The 18197-nt window shown below is 41.7% G+C and overlaps 1 protein-coding gene across 3 annotated transcripts; it reads right to left on the bottom strand.

Moving 5' to 3' along the window:
• Positions 1–1389: 1389 nt before the first annotated feature.
• On the bottom strand, positions 1390–17874 carry thrap3a (thyroid hormone receptor associated protein 3a). 3 transcript variants are annotated; one of them, XM_080471016.1, is made up of 11 exons: positions 17737–17874; positions 12950–13094; positions 8664–9584; positions 7624–8316; positions 7343–7518; positions 6258–6369; positions 5843–5927; positions 4034–4215; positions 3732–3915; positions 3467–3610; positions 1390–2929 (listed from the first exon to the last, which is right to left on the bottom strand). In XM_080471016.1, the coding sequence occupies exons 2-11, from the start codon at positions 13069–13071 to the stop codon at positions 2699–2701; spliced, it is 2850 nt and encodes a 949-aa protein (XP_080327142.1). In that variant the 5' UTR covers positions 13072–13094; positions 17737–17874; the 3' UTR covers positions 1390–2698. The 3 variants fall into 3 exon arrangements, with proteins under 3 accessions (XP_080327142.1, XP_080327143.1, XP_080327144.1); XM_080471017.1 differs by lacking the exon at positions 17737–17874 and having other exon boundaries at positions 12950–13151; XM_080471018.1 differs by lacking the exons at positions 12950–13094; positions 17737–17874 and adding an exon at positions 11246–11356.
• Between the last annotated feature and the right edge of the window lie 323 nt (positions 17875–18197).

Here is an 18197-nt window from a genome sequence, read left to right as displayed (position 1 = left end):
CAAAAACAGCCCTCAAGTTCACCAACGACCTCATGATTGCATCTGACTCCACCTCCGATCTGCTCCGGTGTCCCCCGGGGGTTCGTCTTAGGCTCCATCCTCTTCATTGTTTGTCTCCTACTTTCCATTTGCCGTATTATCCATAAAGAATATATGCCATTTCACTGCCATCCAGGTATTATGCTTTGTTGGTCTATCTGTCCCATTATTGAAAGAAAAAAAGAACAACACTTGTGCACTACTGCTTTAGAGTCTGTTAGAAAATATGAAACATATTTGAAAGGATGTGACAAATGAAAAGCACTGTTATTTATGTAATCGCATCAATTCCAGCCACAAAGGGAGAAATAATCATATGTAAAGGTAAAAAAAAACAAAAAAAAAAACAGATGCAGAAACTCCCTGAGGGGCTAATATGCTTAGTAAAGATGTACACTAAGTACAATCTACTATATATGATGTATTTCTAAGAGCTTTATACCTACAGTTTTATACCTACAACCTTTGAGCAGTACTGTCAAAACACACGCTTTGATTAAATAATATTTCACAACTTTTGAAACTAGATGTCCAATGATACTTGGAAAGTTTATTTCCGGTTTCACCGGTTAACCCAGAACTATCCGAATAAAATCTGCATGCCATCGTGGCAGGAGATAGTTTTCACGTGCTGACGAGTGAAACGTTTTAGGAATTGAATGGCTTTGAGTGAAGTACCTGATTTGGCTATCTCTCTGAGTGATAATCAAATCAGGATTATCCGCCACATCCTGAGGCTCTCTGGTGGACAGTAGCAATTGAGAGGCAAATGTCAATACTGTTGCCTGATCTGATCTCCGTTTCCTCGAGGAAATGCAGCCATGTTCAATGTTTACCTTCATATCCGCATGCATAAGCCAACCTCAGGTATATTTAATGCAGCTATATTGATCAGTGCTGTTACTGGTTAAATATCGGAGGCTTGCCCTGCATTTTGCAGAAATCTGAACTCGTATAGAGATAATGGTTTATCTCATTATCTAGGTTTGACAGGCAGGTTCTTTTGTTTGTTTCTAATGTAGCAAGGTTGAGGCTTTGAGGAGTTAATTTGTAGGATTTATTTCCCTTTCAGTGTTTTGTCAAGAATATGAGATTACCCAACAAAAATATTAACAGAACGTTATAGTTTTATCGGCGTATATTCACCTACTAGGTGTACTTGTTTTACTGTAATAGTTGGTAGTTTAGCTGTAGACAAATATCAAAGCTTGCTTTGCATCATCATTTCTAAGGTGTGGGTCGAACGGCAAAATGAACACACATTCCTATAAGATGTTTTCGCAAATTTTAAACCTGTGTTGTTCTGACATGCATGTAGAGAAGCTACTGGACATAAATAAACACACGTGTATGTAATCAGTGTTTCTTTAATTTACAGTCTCTAAGAAAAAAAAAACAGTGAGAACTATTTAAAAAAAGAAATATTTTCTAAGAAAACAGCCTTAAACAATTATTGTAAATCTCAATCTGTAGGCCTGCATTGTACAAGTAAGACCAGTGCAAGGCACAGCAGTGAAAGGCACTCCAATATTGTTTTCAGTTTCATGAGAAATTAGCCAAAAATAAGCCTGAGGACTTAAAAGAGTATGATATAATGATATGCATTGAAAAACATTGAGTTTAGTGCCAGACATTTTTCTGTGTTCCGACTTGAGACCGTTTCCATCACTATGTTGACACCATTACACACAATTTACATAACTAATAAAATATCCACTGGAGAAAATCCAGAAGAAAAAAAAAAAAATGTCTCAGTTACAATCAAAGTCACAATCCTGTCTAAACAGGTACAAAAACTACCATGAATGTCTGGAGAGTGAAAGTCCAGTCACTATCAATATTATACATTGAAGTGGTGTTTGAGATAAAGCAAAAGCTGCTGTTAAGGATAGAAATCTGACAACAAAACATGTGAAATGTACAGGTAGTTGGCCTTGGGCAGTTGAACGTGCCCCAAGTTTGTATTGGAAACGGGCTGGATGCGATACAACAACAAACCATACAGGTGCAACCTTTGACCCCCGTATAGTTTGGTCCCATTGACAGGTCAGGGTCATGTGGAGAGATGTTTTACGTCATCATGTACGATACAGTGTGCTTATTGCTATCAAATTGAATCCAAGCAAGGCAGAGCTGAAAATAAACCATTAGTTCAACAGTAATGCATCTTGTAAGTCTTCTTAGTCTCACTTTTCTCAAGTAAAAGCCACACGCTCATATAAACATTTGCAATTGTGCACTTTTTTTTTTAACGCAAATTCAATTAACATGAACCGTTTGGAACTATTTCTCTAACTTCCAAAACAATAAATGTATAATTACCAAACTGTTGCATGAAAAGAAGTCAGTTTACCAAGTAAAGCAAATAAATGCGACAAAAAACTGTTTTTTTTTCCTTTTTCTAATATGAGAAACATCAATTCACCCTTAAACAGTGCTTCTACTAGTCACAATTTGTAGCCCGATGTAGGAAACGCTTGTGTCAAGTCAAGGTGAGTATCCCTACGCCAAGAAGAAAAAAAAAAAGCATCAGAGTTTTCGAAGCGGTAGCCAAGTAAAGAAAGACTGAAATCTGCATTCATCCAACCAATGAGGTGGACGACATCACTGAGTCAGATCACATGGTAACAAACGAGCAGTGAAGCGATTTTTAACCATCTCAAGTATTCTCCCCATTCATTTGGGCTCCTTTATGGTCCTGGTCTGCCTGCTCCTCGCGCGGGCCACGGAGCTCCTCGCTGGCGGGGAACTTATCCCACTTGAGGCTGTTGGCATTGGTTCCCGCCGTGGCCTTGCGGATGATGAACCGAGCCCTGCCGCGCGTGAAGCCCCCCCGTCCTCGCCCTCGATTGTCGATCCACTTGCACTCCGACTCGTCTCTGTCATCGTGCTGAAATTAGGGAAACGAGGAGGTCATTTAATAGACGAAGCTAAACACAGCTGACACAATGAGACCTGTTATGCTATTACATTACATCGCCCATTACACGTCCTTCTCTCCAAGTACCACCTTTCTTCGGATTGGTCATTACTCTTTCTACAGCAAAGAGCCACAATGACATGCAGGATGGAGGGCAGTCGATTTTCATAAGCCTCATCATCCTGACAGCAGCTGCCGTGATTTAGAAGAAGACGACCAAATTATAAAGAAGTGATGGATTTTTTTTAGATGATGGATCTTAATTCATTCACTGCCCTCTCCTGTGTCGAGGAACGGTGGGCGCTCTTCACAATAACAAACAGAGAAACACAAAGAAGATAATGGAAATCCAGGCTCGCAGTCTGGAACTTTATCATCAAATTTTAATTTAATTGCAATTTTCTCGCTGATGATCACAGATTATCGTATTATTATATATTATATCCTCTTTTGACGATCATGTTAGAAATACAGTCAAATTAAGGAAGCATTAGAGATCAGCCTCACCAGGTAGTATTTCTTGCTCTTGGGAGTGTACTCGGGGTTCCAGTCTTCATTTATTGGCTGCGCTGCCACGTTTACAGCATTACTGTTTGAACCGTTTCCTTGGTAATTTCCTCTGTTCCAGCCTCTTCCACGAATTTTTACTTGCTGAAATTAGACAAAATTGACAAGAAATCAAAAAATGGGCAAACAGCGCTGCTCCAAAACAAGCGATGGAAGTCAAATACAGGGGGGGATTTTTCACGGCGCAGTTCCTAGGTAAACTCACAAATCCTCCTCGGGGCCGACCTCTCTCCACGTCTCCTGGTGACTCTCGGTGAGCCATTCCGACCCGGTTATAGCCTTCGTCTTTGGAGTTTGGCCTTTCAGCGGGTATACTTTCCTCTTTCTGAGACTTGGAGGATGAAGAAGATGAGGATGAACTGGAGCGAGAGCGCTTATTCTTGCTTTTTCTGAAAAAGGAAAACAAAAAGATTCTTTCAATTCAGGTGTGTGCACAGCGAGGTACAAGGGCAGAGTTATTCTAAATATTCACACTGACGCAGTAGAGTAGCGGGCGGTAGCACGTACTTGGACTTCTTGTGGTATTTCGAGAACCTCTCCACAGATCTCTCCCTGCTAGAATCCAGAGACTCTCCGACATCTCTTCCCCGATCCTGATTTTGATCGCCGTCATGGGTGGAATACTTTTTACGGCGCTCAATATCCAAGCGGAGGTCCGTGGGGTCACCTTTCATTTTTTCCCCGCCGTCCTGAGCAAATCAAAACAGAAGACAACATTCGTGGACAGACTTTGGATTAGCATGGCGATGCTATCAGTCTGTTCTCAGCCAAGCTGGTTTGTAAGCTAAATAGTCAGTCCATTGAAAAGGAAAGGGGGAGAAAGAAACCAGGTTACAGCCAGCTGGCATGAATGAAACCATTAAAGTCTGGAGTGGATTTTCCAGTGTACTGAAAGGGCCAAACCAGTAGTTTTACAGTATTTTCAAAACATCTGAAGCATTCACCAGAGCATGTTTTAAGAGTGACTTCTTCCAGTATTTAGGAAACAATTTAAACACAGGATCGAAATCAAACTAGATATTCTAATCTGTCAAAGTCTATCACAGTCAGCCGACGTGTCATTGCAAGGATAGATATCGAAACGGTGTGTCTTTAAATATCTCATTAATGGTGTTAAGTGTTCGTGGAACATTTCAGAAAACTACTCAACTCATCTATTTAAGCGCCAACAAACGGCATAAGTACATTTTATATGTGAGTTTTTCATGTGTCGCTGCACTTCCAGCGTCACAAACAAGGTGCATTATCAGGGAATGGTGTTTATGAATGTCCACTGTGACAAGCGTCGGGTGATTGACTTGCAATGTCGGTTTGGTAGTATACGTGCGACGATGTGCAATATTCATCGCAAAAGACCTACTGTGCTGCCAGAAATTAGGCTGCTATCCACCAAAAATTGTGGGATTAACTAAAAAAAAGTTTTAATAGATTGACAGCCCACATCAGTTTATATAATATTTTGAATCTAGAAAATATGACCAAAAACAACAAGATCAACAAACTGCTCTGTGTCTGAAATGCCGCTGGTCGGAACTGCAGATGCGCATATGACTTAAAAAAAAAAAAAAAAAGTCACAGCTGGCGTAAGATAAACCCAAAAGGAGCATTGCTATTCAAATGTTAAATCACAGAGACAGTTTGTCATCTACTTATCTATTTTTATTTATTGCTACTCATATCTTCACCGTTATGCTCTGCAACATTATCGCATCTTTACTTCATATTATCCCGCCTTATTGTAAACTGATAGCATAGGAGGAAGCAATGCACTCCAAGACGTCTGGACACATGCTCTGGGGAAATATACAAATTCTTCATGATAATTAAGTGCAGTTATATTTGTTTCCTCAGCATTTACAAATGAACCTAATGTATCCATGTGCATCAATTGAAGGAAAAAAAACATTATGAAGGTGTACACAGTATGTAAATAAAAGCACAGATGCATAAAGTGCTTGCTTGTTTGCTTGTTATTTCCGTTCCTTAAGTTTTAAAGAATACTTACGAAGGCGATTGCTTAGAGTCCTTTGCACAGCTTTGGCACAGAGGTATCCGTTTCTGACCTTATGTGATTCATTAGCCGTGGTCATGGCTTGTGCCCGCAATACAATCAATTCACTGTGTGAGGCGGTTTAACAAACAACAAAGTCAAAGGGCCTCATTTTGCATTTGCGTTTCTCAGACTTTGAGCATCTCCACTCAAAGGAAAGCCACAGGCTTTAAGAGAGAGAGTCTAAGGGCGTCTGGCTCGCTCGCTCATTTGCTGTCGTTTTGTTTTTCCCCCACCATACGTCATACTGCAAAATGTTCAGTCACCTTGTAAGTGCCATCCTCTGAGCTTTTCATCGCCTCAAAAAGTTGAGAGTGTTTCTTAAAAGCACTTGGTGAAACGTCAATTCGCCTGTGAGAGAGAGAGAGAGAGAGAGAGACGCAGTTCAGGCAAGAAAATTTAGGGACAGCTCGTGAACCCGAGTCGTGGTGCCAAAACACAAAGTAACTCTGAGAGGGCAACAACATCAAAACAGAAAAAAAATAAGAAAAGACAAATGGCTGGGGAAAATAAAACTGACCTCCACCAAGCATGAAAACAAACAAACAAACAAACAAACAAACGGAAAAAGCTGTTGATTATCAGGTAGGAAATGTGAAAGAAATACCTGAAAGCTGTTAAAAGAGGAGGTGAAGCCACAGCACACTGAAGGTGAGAGGGTCACTCAATAGGCGACTCTACCTGTGTATCTCTGGGCTTTTTCTGGGCTTCATCATTTCCTTCTCTGCGGCTTGTCTTTGGTACAAGGTGAATCGCTCGTTTAGAGTCATGCCTGAAGATGGAAAGTGCTGAGCTGTCGAGGTAAATGGTAGAAAATCTAATTTGTACTTTTTGTATCAAGATTTGGGTACACTGAAACAGGAATGCAAGGTAGTATAGTGGTCTGCCCTCTCAGCTCCCAGTGAGAAAATCCCAGGTTCAAGTCCAGACTTGTTGGCTCTTCTGTGTGGAGTTTGCATGTAGTTCCACATGGATGCATTCTGGGTTTTTTTTCCCGGAAACATGAATTTGAGGCTTAACTTAGCCTAAATTGCCCTCATGTGGATGAAGCTCAATGGAATCTTGTTTACAGGGACTGAAAATGTAATTATCATGCACATGTGCAACCACAGTGCTAAGAAAGTTGATTGTGTTCACTTGATAACGTCATGTGAGCAGGTCCTCACTCCTTTTCCTTCCCACTGTCACAATGCGCACTAAGCTGTGTCCTGCACAGTGGGCTTCTTAGGGCAATAAGGCTCCATCTGATGACCTATTTGCAACCTATACTTTCCTGGCGAGGAAAGGAGCAAAAAACTGAGTTTGAATTAAAATGTGTTCAAGGATCAAATGCATTTTCATATAATTTTCAGTATGTGACATTTGATTTCAAATACAATATCAAACTGGACTCATCCATTGGACACTATAGATGTTATAAATTAAAATTGTGCTCTTCAAATGTAATTTTTAGAATGAAATTCAGTGTGTAATGTTCTGAAACAGCTGAGATGCTGTATTTTATCAGCTTCTTTTTTTTGGCTCTTGCTGTGTTTTATTGTAATTCAGGTTTTCATTGCATTTTTTCATAGAGAAACAAAAACCAAATTTATACATTGCGGATGATATAGTTTCCATATTAGTTTCAATGAAGATGAAGATGTTGGTGATGATGTTTTACTTATGTGTTAGTTGAAAAACGATTTTTTTTCCCTTGGTTACTGGAAAATGTGTGTTTGTGATTGACCAATATGGCATGGCATGGCTCGGACACTGCGGTGACTTACCTTTGATGTGGTGAACAATGGCAACGATGTGCTGAGCAAACAGTTCAGAGGGACACCTCTGTAACCGGGGAGCAGCCTGAACGTGCTGAAAGATGGAGCGAAACTCCTGATCCTTCTTTGAGGCCTGCACAAGATCCTGAGACAACTGTCGCTCTTCAGCTAAAATATCCGAAGAGCTGAAAAGACAAAAAAAAAAAAAAAAAAAAGCTTTTGTTCTCACTCAAACCCCAGCAAGGTAAAACACTGTTCTGTCAGATCTGACACTGCTGTACGGTGCTCACCTTAAAAGGCCATCTCCGAAGAGATCCATTCTGACATTGACCTTTGCCTCTTGTTTTCTTGAGGACACGAGAGGCGACTCCTCTCCCCTCACCAGGAACATTTCTCTGTCAGAGTTTCTCCTTGGCGGTGGAGTTGACGATGAGATAGAAGGAGATTTTACCATCTTCCTTCCCTGACAACTAATTTCTGAGGCCAGATCCTCATATTTTCCTGTGAATTCCCTCTTGGCGAGAGCGGCAGCGATGGCCGCAGCTTTATTCTGCTTTCCACTGCGGTATATCTCCTCCGCTATAGCTTCAAAGTCGCTATTGGCAAACTGTGAAAAGGTTGCATTCTGCCTCTTGCCAAGGCATTCTTCAAACACTTCTCGGGCCGAGTGAGTGACCTTCGTCTTTGGCTTAGGGGACTCGTCCCCGCTGTGCCAGTCTTTGTGGAGAGACTTTGATGGTGGCTTCATGATCGCCTCTTCCTCTTCCTCCACATCAGCAGGCAGAAACGGAGAAGCTTTCAAAAAGCTGTTTAGAGACACCTCGCGGTCATCGTCCTCTCTGCGTTTTCTTGGTAACGACTGCGAAATGACCGTAGATGGTTTGCCGTTCACTTTCCCTTGTTCCGTGTCCACATCATTAGCCTCTGTGTTCTTGCCATTTTCCCAAGCAGATTTAGCTTTTTTGTTTTGCTCCTCCAAAAACCTAAATATGGAAAGAAAGAGAGAGAACTGTGTCTAGCTGAGAGGACATCAAATTAAATAGGGATTTTCAGGAATGATTAAAAATAACAAGCACCGGACAAGTATCTTAGCAATGAAAATAAGAGATAATATACTTGAAAATAAAACTGGAATGCTGTTTTCTGAAGGCAAATATTTTTAATCCCTGCCAAATCCCTAAATCTTGTTTCAGTACATTCGAGCCACTCAGTTTGCAAAGCCAATAAAGATCCAAAAATAAAGTCATGAACTCGCCATATGAAATAATCTTAAAACATCAGTTTTATGTTGCTAAGGCAATGCGGGAATGAAGAGTAAAATTGGCCTTACTTCCTGAAGGCGATGGAGATTGCAGTTCTATCTCCATCGAGGTATTCCTCATTGGAGAAGAAGTCAAAGCTGGGGAGCATTGGATTTAGACCTTCATATGGGGTTGACTTTGCAGATGCACTGCAGCCCATCTGCCTGGCGGGGGCGCCATTGCCTGTGTCATTTATAATCTTAGTAGGATTGGCCTCGGTAGTAGTGGGGCTGTTCTGACCAACAGTAACAGTGGCGCTCACCACAGGGCTGTTTTTCTTTAGACTGCCGCTGTAGTCCGCCAAACCCTGCCAGCTCCCCTCCGTCTTCCCACCGCCTCCTTCCTTGGCTTCTCCTGCCAAAAACCCAACACGCTCCGCTGACTCCTCATCTCCCCCTCCTCCCTTTTGGATCTCCTGGGAGGCAAACTGCTCCTCTTTCACATCCTTGGAGTCCTGGCTGGTCAGCAACAAGGCTGGCCTGCATTTAGGAGGGGAGGCAGAGTGTGACGAGGAGGAAGACTGCTGCGAGTGTCTGGATAAAGGAGTGGAGGACCGGTCAGAGTGCTGGGGGTGACCGCGGTTAGGAGGGCTTCCTGAGCGTTTTTGCACATTGTGCGACCGTCCCCGTGAATTATTTTGCTGCTGGTGCTGCTGTTTTTGAGGATTCTGCTTGTAATTCTTCCAGTTGGAGCGATAATTTTGATTATTGTTGTATCCGCCGCCCCCACCTCTACCTCCACCTCCACCACCACCTCCACCACCGCGCTGGTAGCGTCCGCGGGGGAAGTAGCCTCGCCCCCTGCCCCTGAAGTTGTAAGGCCTCCGGAAGCCGCGGTGGTAGCCCCGGTACTCCCGGTTGTTCTGGTATCCTCTCGGGTATTTCTTCTCCCGGTTGTAAGATGGAGAATAAGATCTTGACCGTGACCTTGACCGAGACCGAGACCTCGAGCTGGGACAAAATGAAAGTGATGCAGAAATATACAGGGTTAATTCCTTAAAAAACAAAAACAATCATACAAGTTAAAATAAATAAAGTCTCAGGGCAGTTCCAGCCTCTGAATAAAACAATCACATGTACAGTACCTGGTAAGGAGAACTGGCTTTGTGCACACTGTTCCGATAGTAAAGAATGCATCATGAAAGTTGTAAAAAAAAAAAAAAAACTAGCTTTACAGAGATATTAAAACAATCTGACTTTTATGACAATCTGAGGCTATGATCAGCAAATCTCATGTGTCTGTTTTAAAATGCCTTATTATAATTTGAGCACAGCTTTGTTTTTGTTTTTTATTGTTTTTGATGAAACCAAACTTGTTGTGAAAAGAGCTATAGAAATGGAGGCAGAAGAAATATGTGTATATAGTTGGAAAATAACGTTTTTCATTATCATTTCAAGAAAGCCATTCAATGTTGCAACAGTTCTACACAGCACTTTCAAAAAGATCTGATGCTTCACACGTAGTATCGATGCATATACGTGCTGGTGATGGGGAGCCTGTTAAATATAGAAGTTTTTATTTTTTACTTTTTTTTATTTTTTTTTAAAGACCAAATCAAAATAACCACAAGTCGACCACATATGGACCTTTGACTGTCACTGACCACTCCGCAAAGTGTTTGTAGTTTTCCCTTTATCCTTCTTCTGTGCGTTGAAAGATTCTGATTTGAATCCTCACAAAAAACAAACAAAGAAATACAACAACCTGAGTAATGCAGACCAAGAACAGTAGCTTCTTATGTCGTAGTTTCTCATGAGCCACCGCCCCCCCTTGTCAGAAAAATTAAATGTCCACCCCTGGCAAAGAGCATCAAATGACACTCTGACTGAACAGACACGTTGGAGGCTCCAGGCGTTTAAACGACCATGAACCACGAGAACACGACATATGGAAAAGACATAGGTTTCGTAAAACGCTTTAACACATGATATATAGAAGCACAGTTGCATCCACCAGCCGTAGATCAGTTGGAACTGGCAAAACATGTGTTAAGAGTATGACGTGTGTTTCCATGTCAAAGAAAAGCCCACAGAGGAGTCTGGTGCAGACATTTCACAGTGTGGCACTCAGCCTGGCTGCAGGGTCATGCTAGTCCACACGGTGTCTCTGCAGTACTACTGAAAGGAAAAAAAAAAAAAAAAAAGAACCTCGTGCAACATTCAAAACCTCTCAACACTGTTCAAACTATAACCATGACACAGAACTTCTTTCTCTTCTTCAAATTAGATTTAATAGCACTAACATGCTCTTTTGAAGCACTTTCAAGTCATCGTCTGAAACGACCCACTGCTGAATTTGAGACTCTATGTGTTGAACTTTGAGTAGACATCAAAGTGGCTGTGCTGTTTCAGTACTTATTCAACTACTACATCTCCCGTAAAAGTTTGTATAACTCCACTGACTAGACACAACTCACAGTTTCCACAACACAGAAATCCCATTTCCAGCAACTTTCAGTGTATTAAGAAGACTACAAATGCATGCAAAATCTCCACAGTACACCAAAAGTCTACAGAACAATATTATAAATAACCAGAGCAAAATGCATGCAATTGCATTTACCAAACTACATTGTCTAATTTTTTTTTAGAAAAAAAGTACCATAACTTACCTACTATGTGTTTTCATTGGAGTACGGAGCGATTAAAGGCAGCGGCGCACTGAGCAGCACTGCACACTCACAGTGCGAGCTACAGACACTGCATCTACTCTGGCCAGCTCTGGCAGAGCACAGAGTCACATGGACCATAAGAGGGAGAGGAAAGAAAAAAAAAAAAAAAACATCTCCCTGAATCCTTTCACTCTCTGCTTGCCAATTTGAGAGACTTTGCAACTGGATTAAGGAGGTTTCATGAGGGATTTTTAAGACACAAATCACTATTCTGATCAACCATAATACTACAGAGAGGTGCAATTATTTACCTGCCAACTGAAACTACTGTCACTACTTTTAACTTGAAGCTGATGTGACGGTGTCAAAAGCAATGGCAACACTTGAAGGGAATGTTTACTGCTCAATTATAACTGCCAACTTTGACAGCAGATAAGTATTTACAACCCAACCGATGTCATGTGCTCATTGAAGAAACCCTAAATGCATAACATGCTGGAAAACAATACAGAACAATATTCATGTATTATTATTATTGTTCTCTTTATTCTACAAATGTGAGTTTGTTTGTGCATTTAGTGCTATTCCCACTCTAGTTTGCATTACCACAAATCCATTTGCACACATGCAAGGTGAGTTCAGGAAGTAGAAACCCTGAGATTCCTTCCATGCCCCTTCTTCAATGCTAATTTTAATATGCACAGCCGCACTGCCAGGAAATAAGCCACCCAACTATTTTATTGCCATGCCACAATGACTCTGTCAGCGACAGCCAAGGCACCAGAGTGAAGCCACACTGTTTCATCCAAATTCACTTCATAGTTCGCAGATAACCCTTCAGCCAGGACAGGTTGGCTCCAGGAAAGAAACAAACAACAAATGCGGCACTCATGATTAAAGCCGTGATAAAATATACCCATATGCCACTGAAGTAAAGGGTTAGGCCAATGTTTTCCCATTTAATAAAACAAAACAAAACTGCACAATAATAATAATATAGCTTAACTTAAATTCACAGACCGGCAGCTGAACTCTTTCTCAAACATCAATTTCCTCTCGAGTACAGCAGCCAACTTCAGCATTTGGATACGACTCAAAGCCATTAATATGCTCCACCAGCTTTATCTATTCATATGAGAGCTGAACTCATAAAGTCCAGGTCAGGATCTTGCAGAGGGCAACAGATATGGTGCCATATGGGAAAGAAACTGAGAAAACACGATTATTACATCATAGCGGAGCTACTTTTTGACTACTAAACTATTTTGTTGCTTGTGTGTATGTGCGTGTGTCCATGTGAGTGTCTGTACATATCATTATCAGAATCAACACTGAAAGAAACATCGCACTCTAAATCCTTCAAGATTAGTTTAGGTTTACTAATTGAGTGAAAAGGGGCGTCACGATATCCTGGGATTATCCGTGTTGACGTCTGTGCATAATGAGGCAGAGTTTGACCTGCTGCACCTGCTGCTAGTTTATCATATCATGGCAACGCTGTCATTCAGACCTGTGAAGCAACATGTCAAATGATACATTTCTTCATTCATATGTACCCATATATTGCGTGTCCAGATGCTTATTTTAGTGCCTATTAAATAAAAAAGCCACATTTCTGTGCATAAAGAGGCAAACAAACCATATGTAGCGGATCATGACAACAACAACACAGTGTAGTGACTCTGAAGGGAGAATTATTCTCACCAGTAGCGGTGTTTCCTGGACCGGGACCTGGAGCGGCTCCTGGACCGGGAGGAGGAACGGGATCTCGATCGGGACCTTGTTCGGCTCCGAGATCTGGAGGCGGATTTAGTGGCTCTGGACATCACTGCATTGAGCCCACCTCAAACTGTGGCACAGAAACAATGGATGAGGACAAGCGGGACTTATGTTAATAAAAGAAAAGAAAAGTAGATCGTCGACAGAGTGACCGGCTAAATGAACGATCCATGTCAGAAAAACGAATCCCAAAAAAGCCGGAGGTCAAAACTTTGTGGAAGAAAAAAGGCAAAGTTAAAAAATTATTTAAAAAAATTTAATCCAACCAAGATAAAGACCCCGAGATGTGCTTCAAAAGCGGCGTCAGCGCCAAACGCAAAGTGAGGAAACACAACAGCTGTGAGAATAGAAGAAGGCAATGTGTGGTGGTGTAGGACACCTAAACAGAAGAACAGTTTTATTTAGTCACCTATCATTTGCATAGAGGGCTGTCTTCCATCGACCACCTGACTTCTTGTCCTTTGAGCTCATTGAAAACAATAATATACAACCAATCCTGTTCTGTATTCTCTCCATAGCAGCAGAGTGATAGTTAATAAGTTTATTCCGGTGAAATGTGTGTTTGAGTTCACATGAGAGCACAGTTGTGAAAAACATCAAGATTATAGTTCAACTATTTCTGATCTTTTTTAAAAAAAAAAATTTTTAACTCTGCATTTCTGTTGACCATGAATAAATATATACTTTATATTTTAAAATCTTTGTTTAACTGATTTATTTGAGTACAAATCATTTGCAGTGTGACTCCCAGTGTTAATGTTACTGTGTTTAAAGGCTCTTTCACAGATACACCCAATAAACGCAGTGGTTAAACCCAGTAATTAAAGCCTTAAAAGTAAACACCTTAGCTAACAATAAAAAATAAAAATAAAAAAGCAGAGGTGATCAACTTTTTTTTAATTAAAATTTAGATTACACTAAACAAAAGTGACACCTTCCCATGGAATTTCAAACTGAACTAATCTTGCAGTCGCTTGCTTGTTTAAGTCGGGTCAACTTACTGTTAAACCAGGTTGAAAGTTAAATACGTAAACCCAATATTATCCTAACAGACTGATGGGAATGTGACTTATTTCCTTTCCGCGTTTAACATTTGCTTGTGGTTAATGATCTGCTGTGAAACTCACCAGAGAGCTGGGTCTTTTTTGGACTGAGCACACACACAAGCACACAAACGTCATGGTTCTTGTTCAGGGACTGACAATCACACTGATGCAGCCCTATAGAAGGAGGGTCGAGTTCTTCTCAAGGTCCACCAGAGCATTATCTGTGACATACGATCCACAGAGCGGCGTCAATTCCTGGGATCATATAATTGATCTTTCATTATGAGAGTCATCTTCAGGGACTTTGCAAGGAGGAACTTGCCGACTGCACATGACAGGGATTTTAAAAGCTGTGCATGCGAGCGCACGGTGGTCCCAGAGTGCATCCTTGCTACTATTTTGGAAAGCATTGAAATAGATCTATTCCTCCACCCTGCCTCCTCCTTGTGCTCCATGAACTTTCCAGTTTCTTCATTTCTGGGAGCTTGTAGTTTTTGGCTTTAAGTGAATAATTTCCTGAGGGTCCGGCCTCGGCAGTGTTTTGCTTACTCTGCTCCTTTTCAAAAATAGCAATCAGATGTGTCCCTTCTGCGAATTGGGTGGCGAAAAAGTTACGATGGCTTTCTCGCTTTTGCCCTCATAAAACAAAAGACTTTGGCCTTATAAGCAGCTCTTGGAGGGGACAAATTACAGTGGATTATTCTTTGCATTTATTGGAATAGCAGCAATAAAAGGTTTAAAACAAACACATCTGTGTTTCAGACATTTTCATACAGCTGGAAATGGTTTCGCCAAAAACCTCTGAAAACATCCCCACAAAGCTGGTACATCAAGCACCAGTCACCAATCCAAGGTAACCATTGCACTGGAGCTGCTTCACTGGCACATCAGGACTTGCTCTTCGCAGTACGTGCATGGACAGTATGCGTTGGGAGAGCTGCGTACTGAGCTCTCTCTCAGTTGTTCAGCTGTCTTTACACATATTGTGTGTTTGGCAGCCTCATCACTGATATTTCAGGTTTTCAGAGAGCCAGTGCCCAGCTCAAGTCTTTAATCCCTCACAAGTGGATTTTTTACACACTAACGGACACATGGGCAGACAAATGCAAGTAAGTGTGTTAAGGGATTTTGGTTTGCTCCATATTTTTTTTTTTTCTTAGATTTTTCCTTTTTATCTTACACAGATGGTGCACAATGCCTGACACCAACAGCTGAGCCCATCAAATTATGTCAGTAACTGAAATGATCTTATGTACACCATCACTTATCACATATATAGATGCAAACTGTAACAGATCTTTTAACATCAGGGTGTCATGGACTGAGTCCAGACATTGTATGAGAATGAATAGGATTAAATACAGTAGAGTATGATAAAACAGAAAGCACTGTTGATCTTTACATTTTTTCTCAGGGACACTGACATTTTTGAGCGATAACCCATACAACAATGGTTATTGTTAAAAAAAAAGGGAAGAAAAAGAGCAGCGCAGACATAATACCAACAGGAAAAAGCTTGTGTAAGCATTAAAGCAACTTCTAACGGAAAAGAAAACAAGGGTGGGAAAAGTTAGTAACACTAGAAGCAAAGAACGTTTCATTAACTGATCTAAACAGAGCTGATCTCACATGGATAAAAGTTTGCTTAGGAGAGTCCGCACACATGTACACACACCATTAGGACTCCCCTTGGAGTGGTGGACGACAGCTGTGTAATCCTCATCAGCTGTTTATTTCATGTTACTGCAAAAGTCGCCCCAATCAACAATGGTCCGGCAACTTGATACGCAGCTCAAAGTGTACGAGAAGAAAGACTCCACTCAATCAACCCCCCTATCATTAAGGCCGGGATGCCACAGTGGCAGCTGGAATCACATTTGCTATCTATATGTGCCCCCGAGACACCCTGCTGGCTATTTCAGAAAGCCACAGCAACTGTTATTGGCACAATGTTTGGTTACTGAAATGCGCCAGTCCTTCTTAGTATTCCCTCAAGACGCCGAACAGGCAAGCTGGGGCAGTGGAGGGATGGTGAGGCTACAGATAGTGCTAAAAAAAAGAAGAAGAAAGTATTAACATTTGTTTGAATGAGCATCGCTGAACCTTCGCTTGTTGACGCAAAAGCTCAAAAGACAAACAATGATCTCATGCAGAGATCGCCTGTAACTTTACTCCGTGCTAATCACCTACAATGACAGACGAGAGCGCCGGCTTAACTTGCACAAACTGCTGCGAACTTCTGCCGACTGCTGACTCAGTGTCATTCAAACAACTGCCAGAAGATTCTGTGATACGTTCAAGACAATTCATGCTTGGAGACTGGCACAAAGGCATCCTCACGCCGACATTCCTCTCCGCTGTCTGTCATCACCACATTTGTGGCTCTCTCGTGTACAAGAGGCAGCCCATCAGCTAGAAGGTCCTCTCTATTTTGGTCAGTTGGGAATAGCAAATGAAGGGTTGCGCGTTTATCATGTACAGTATTTCCAAAATGGGGCTACATTAATGTTCGCTTGTGGTTCAAAATGTCATAAAAAAGCAGGATATGTTAGATTTTTTTTTTTTTATGTTGACAATTGGAAGTCGCACAAATCGAAGGAGTTTAAAGTGCCACCAGCCACATCCATACGTTCACTGGGCACTTGTGGCTGCTTGGTTTCTCCGGGCTGCTGCTCCAATTAGCTGATTTATTTCATCGAGTGACTCATAATCAGGTTTTCTACAAGGCTCTGCGTTGAAGTTGTGCCAACCTCTGGACTGAACTGTTCAAACTACTTACACTTTGACATTCATTAAGTCCAGCAAACAAAGTAGCTCAGACAGACAAAAGGCGAGACGTCTTGTAATGCTGCCTCGTAGAGTGTCCGCATACATGGACACACCTTTTTGGTGTTTTTGTGTTTATGCAGTCAGTGTTTGCTGAAGAGAGGTGACCTCAACCAGCATCCTGTCGTACAACAGGATGCAGCTAAGATAGTTTGTTCAAGATTGTTGTTTGATGCATCTCCAGAAATAGATTCACATTGGACCATAAGAAACCTAACAGATGAGCATTTGCAGAAACAAGGAGCAAAATCATTCTTGTTGCTTCGATAAAGCATGGCAGACTTGTCTCATGGGTGCATCTGTTTACTATAAGTGGAGGGACAACTAAACTCTCAACCTGTAATCACCACCAGCATTCTCTCATTGGGCCTAACCACCAAAAGCAGCAGTCATACACCCGGCTAAAATAAACAGCTCATTTTCCCGTGGTCCTCACCCAGTCCTGTGGAGGTCTGAGGATGCACTTTTGAAAATTACTAACCATTAAACCATGCTCTCTGTGGGTCGACTGCCAACGTATGCATCACACTCAAATATCAAGTGATATGGATGACGGGAGCACAGGTTTTATAAAAAGAAAGCATGGCAGAGCCAGAGTGTCATGTCCTGGTTGGGATGGACGGGCTTGTCCTGATCCTCAATATGTGCACAACTGTTATTTTGCTGCATTGTTGGACTGTAAAATATTTTAAGCAGTGAGCTTTCAGAAAGGAAGAAAAACGTCAACCAAATCCAAGTTTCTTTCTCTCTCTCATTTCTTTCAATGAAATTATAGACTCTTTAATGTGTAATTTCCCATTAGAAATAAACAGGTTCAATGAAGGAAAAATGAGTGCTTACCAGCTTCTTTTTTTTTTCGGTCAATGTCGTCGGGTCACATTGGGTGAAATATAGTAAGAAAATGAGATTATTTCTCCTTGGTCTTCAGTGTTCCGCCCGAGCTGTGTGCGCGTAATGCGTTCGAGTCTGGCCGAGCTCAGAGAGAGAGAGAGAGAGAGGCAGAGAGAGAGAGGGGGAGGGAGGAGGTGTGACGGCTCCGAGATGCTCAGAGGTTCATGTTTCCTTCCGCCTTCACTGCAGTCTGTCAGAAACACTTCCAGCTCAGCGAGCAGATCACCAGAGAAACACAAAAGTCCTCGACCCGCCGTCCCAGACTGACGACATGAGATCAGGAAGCGCTCATAAAGACGCAGCGCAGAATCTCTCTGCTCATCAGCCGCGTGCGGACACACCGCCTCACTTCTATAAGGAGGTGTTAAAGGCCGCCGCTTGACACTTTTATAAAAAGGTGTTTAATAGCG

The sequence above is a fragment of the Lipophrys pholis genome (genome assembly GCF_963383615.2).
Source record: "Lipophrys pholis genome assembly, chromosome: 9".
In the NCBI taxonomy this organism is placed as follows: Eukaryota; Metazoa; Chordata; class Actinopteri; order Blenniiformes; family Blenniidae; genus Lipophrys; species Lipophrys pholis.
Note: the sequence above shows the minus strand (reverse complement) of the source record. Positions and strands in the feature narration are given on the sequence as shown.

Bases quoted from the DNA above. Each gene is read 5' to 3' on its own strand.
- thrap3a (XM_080471016.1), bottom strand. From the start codon at position 13,071: ATGTCCAGAGCCACTAAATCCGCCTCCAGATCTCGGAGCCGAACAAGG. The intron at 7,519-7,623 runs GTGAGCACCGTA...TTGTCTTTTCAG, and splicing joins TTCGGAGATGGCCTTTTAAG to CTCTTCGGATATTTTAGCTG. The intron at 4,216-5,842 runs GTGACTGAACAT...TGATTTGCTCAG, and splicing joins CAGAGGATGGCACTTACAAG to GACGGCGGGGAAAAAATGAA.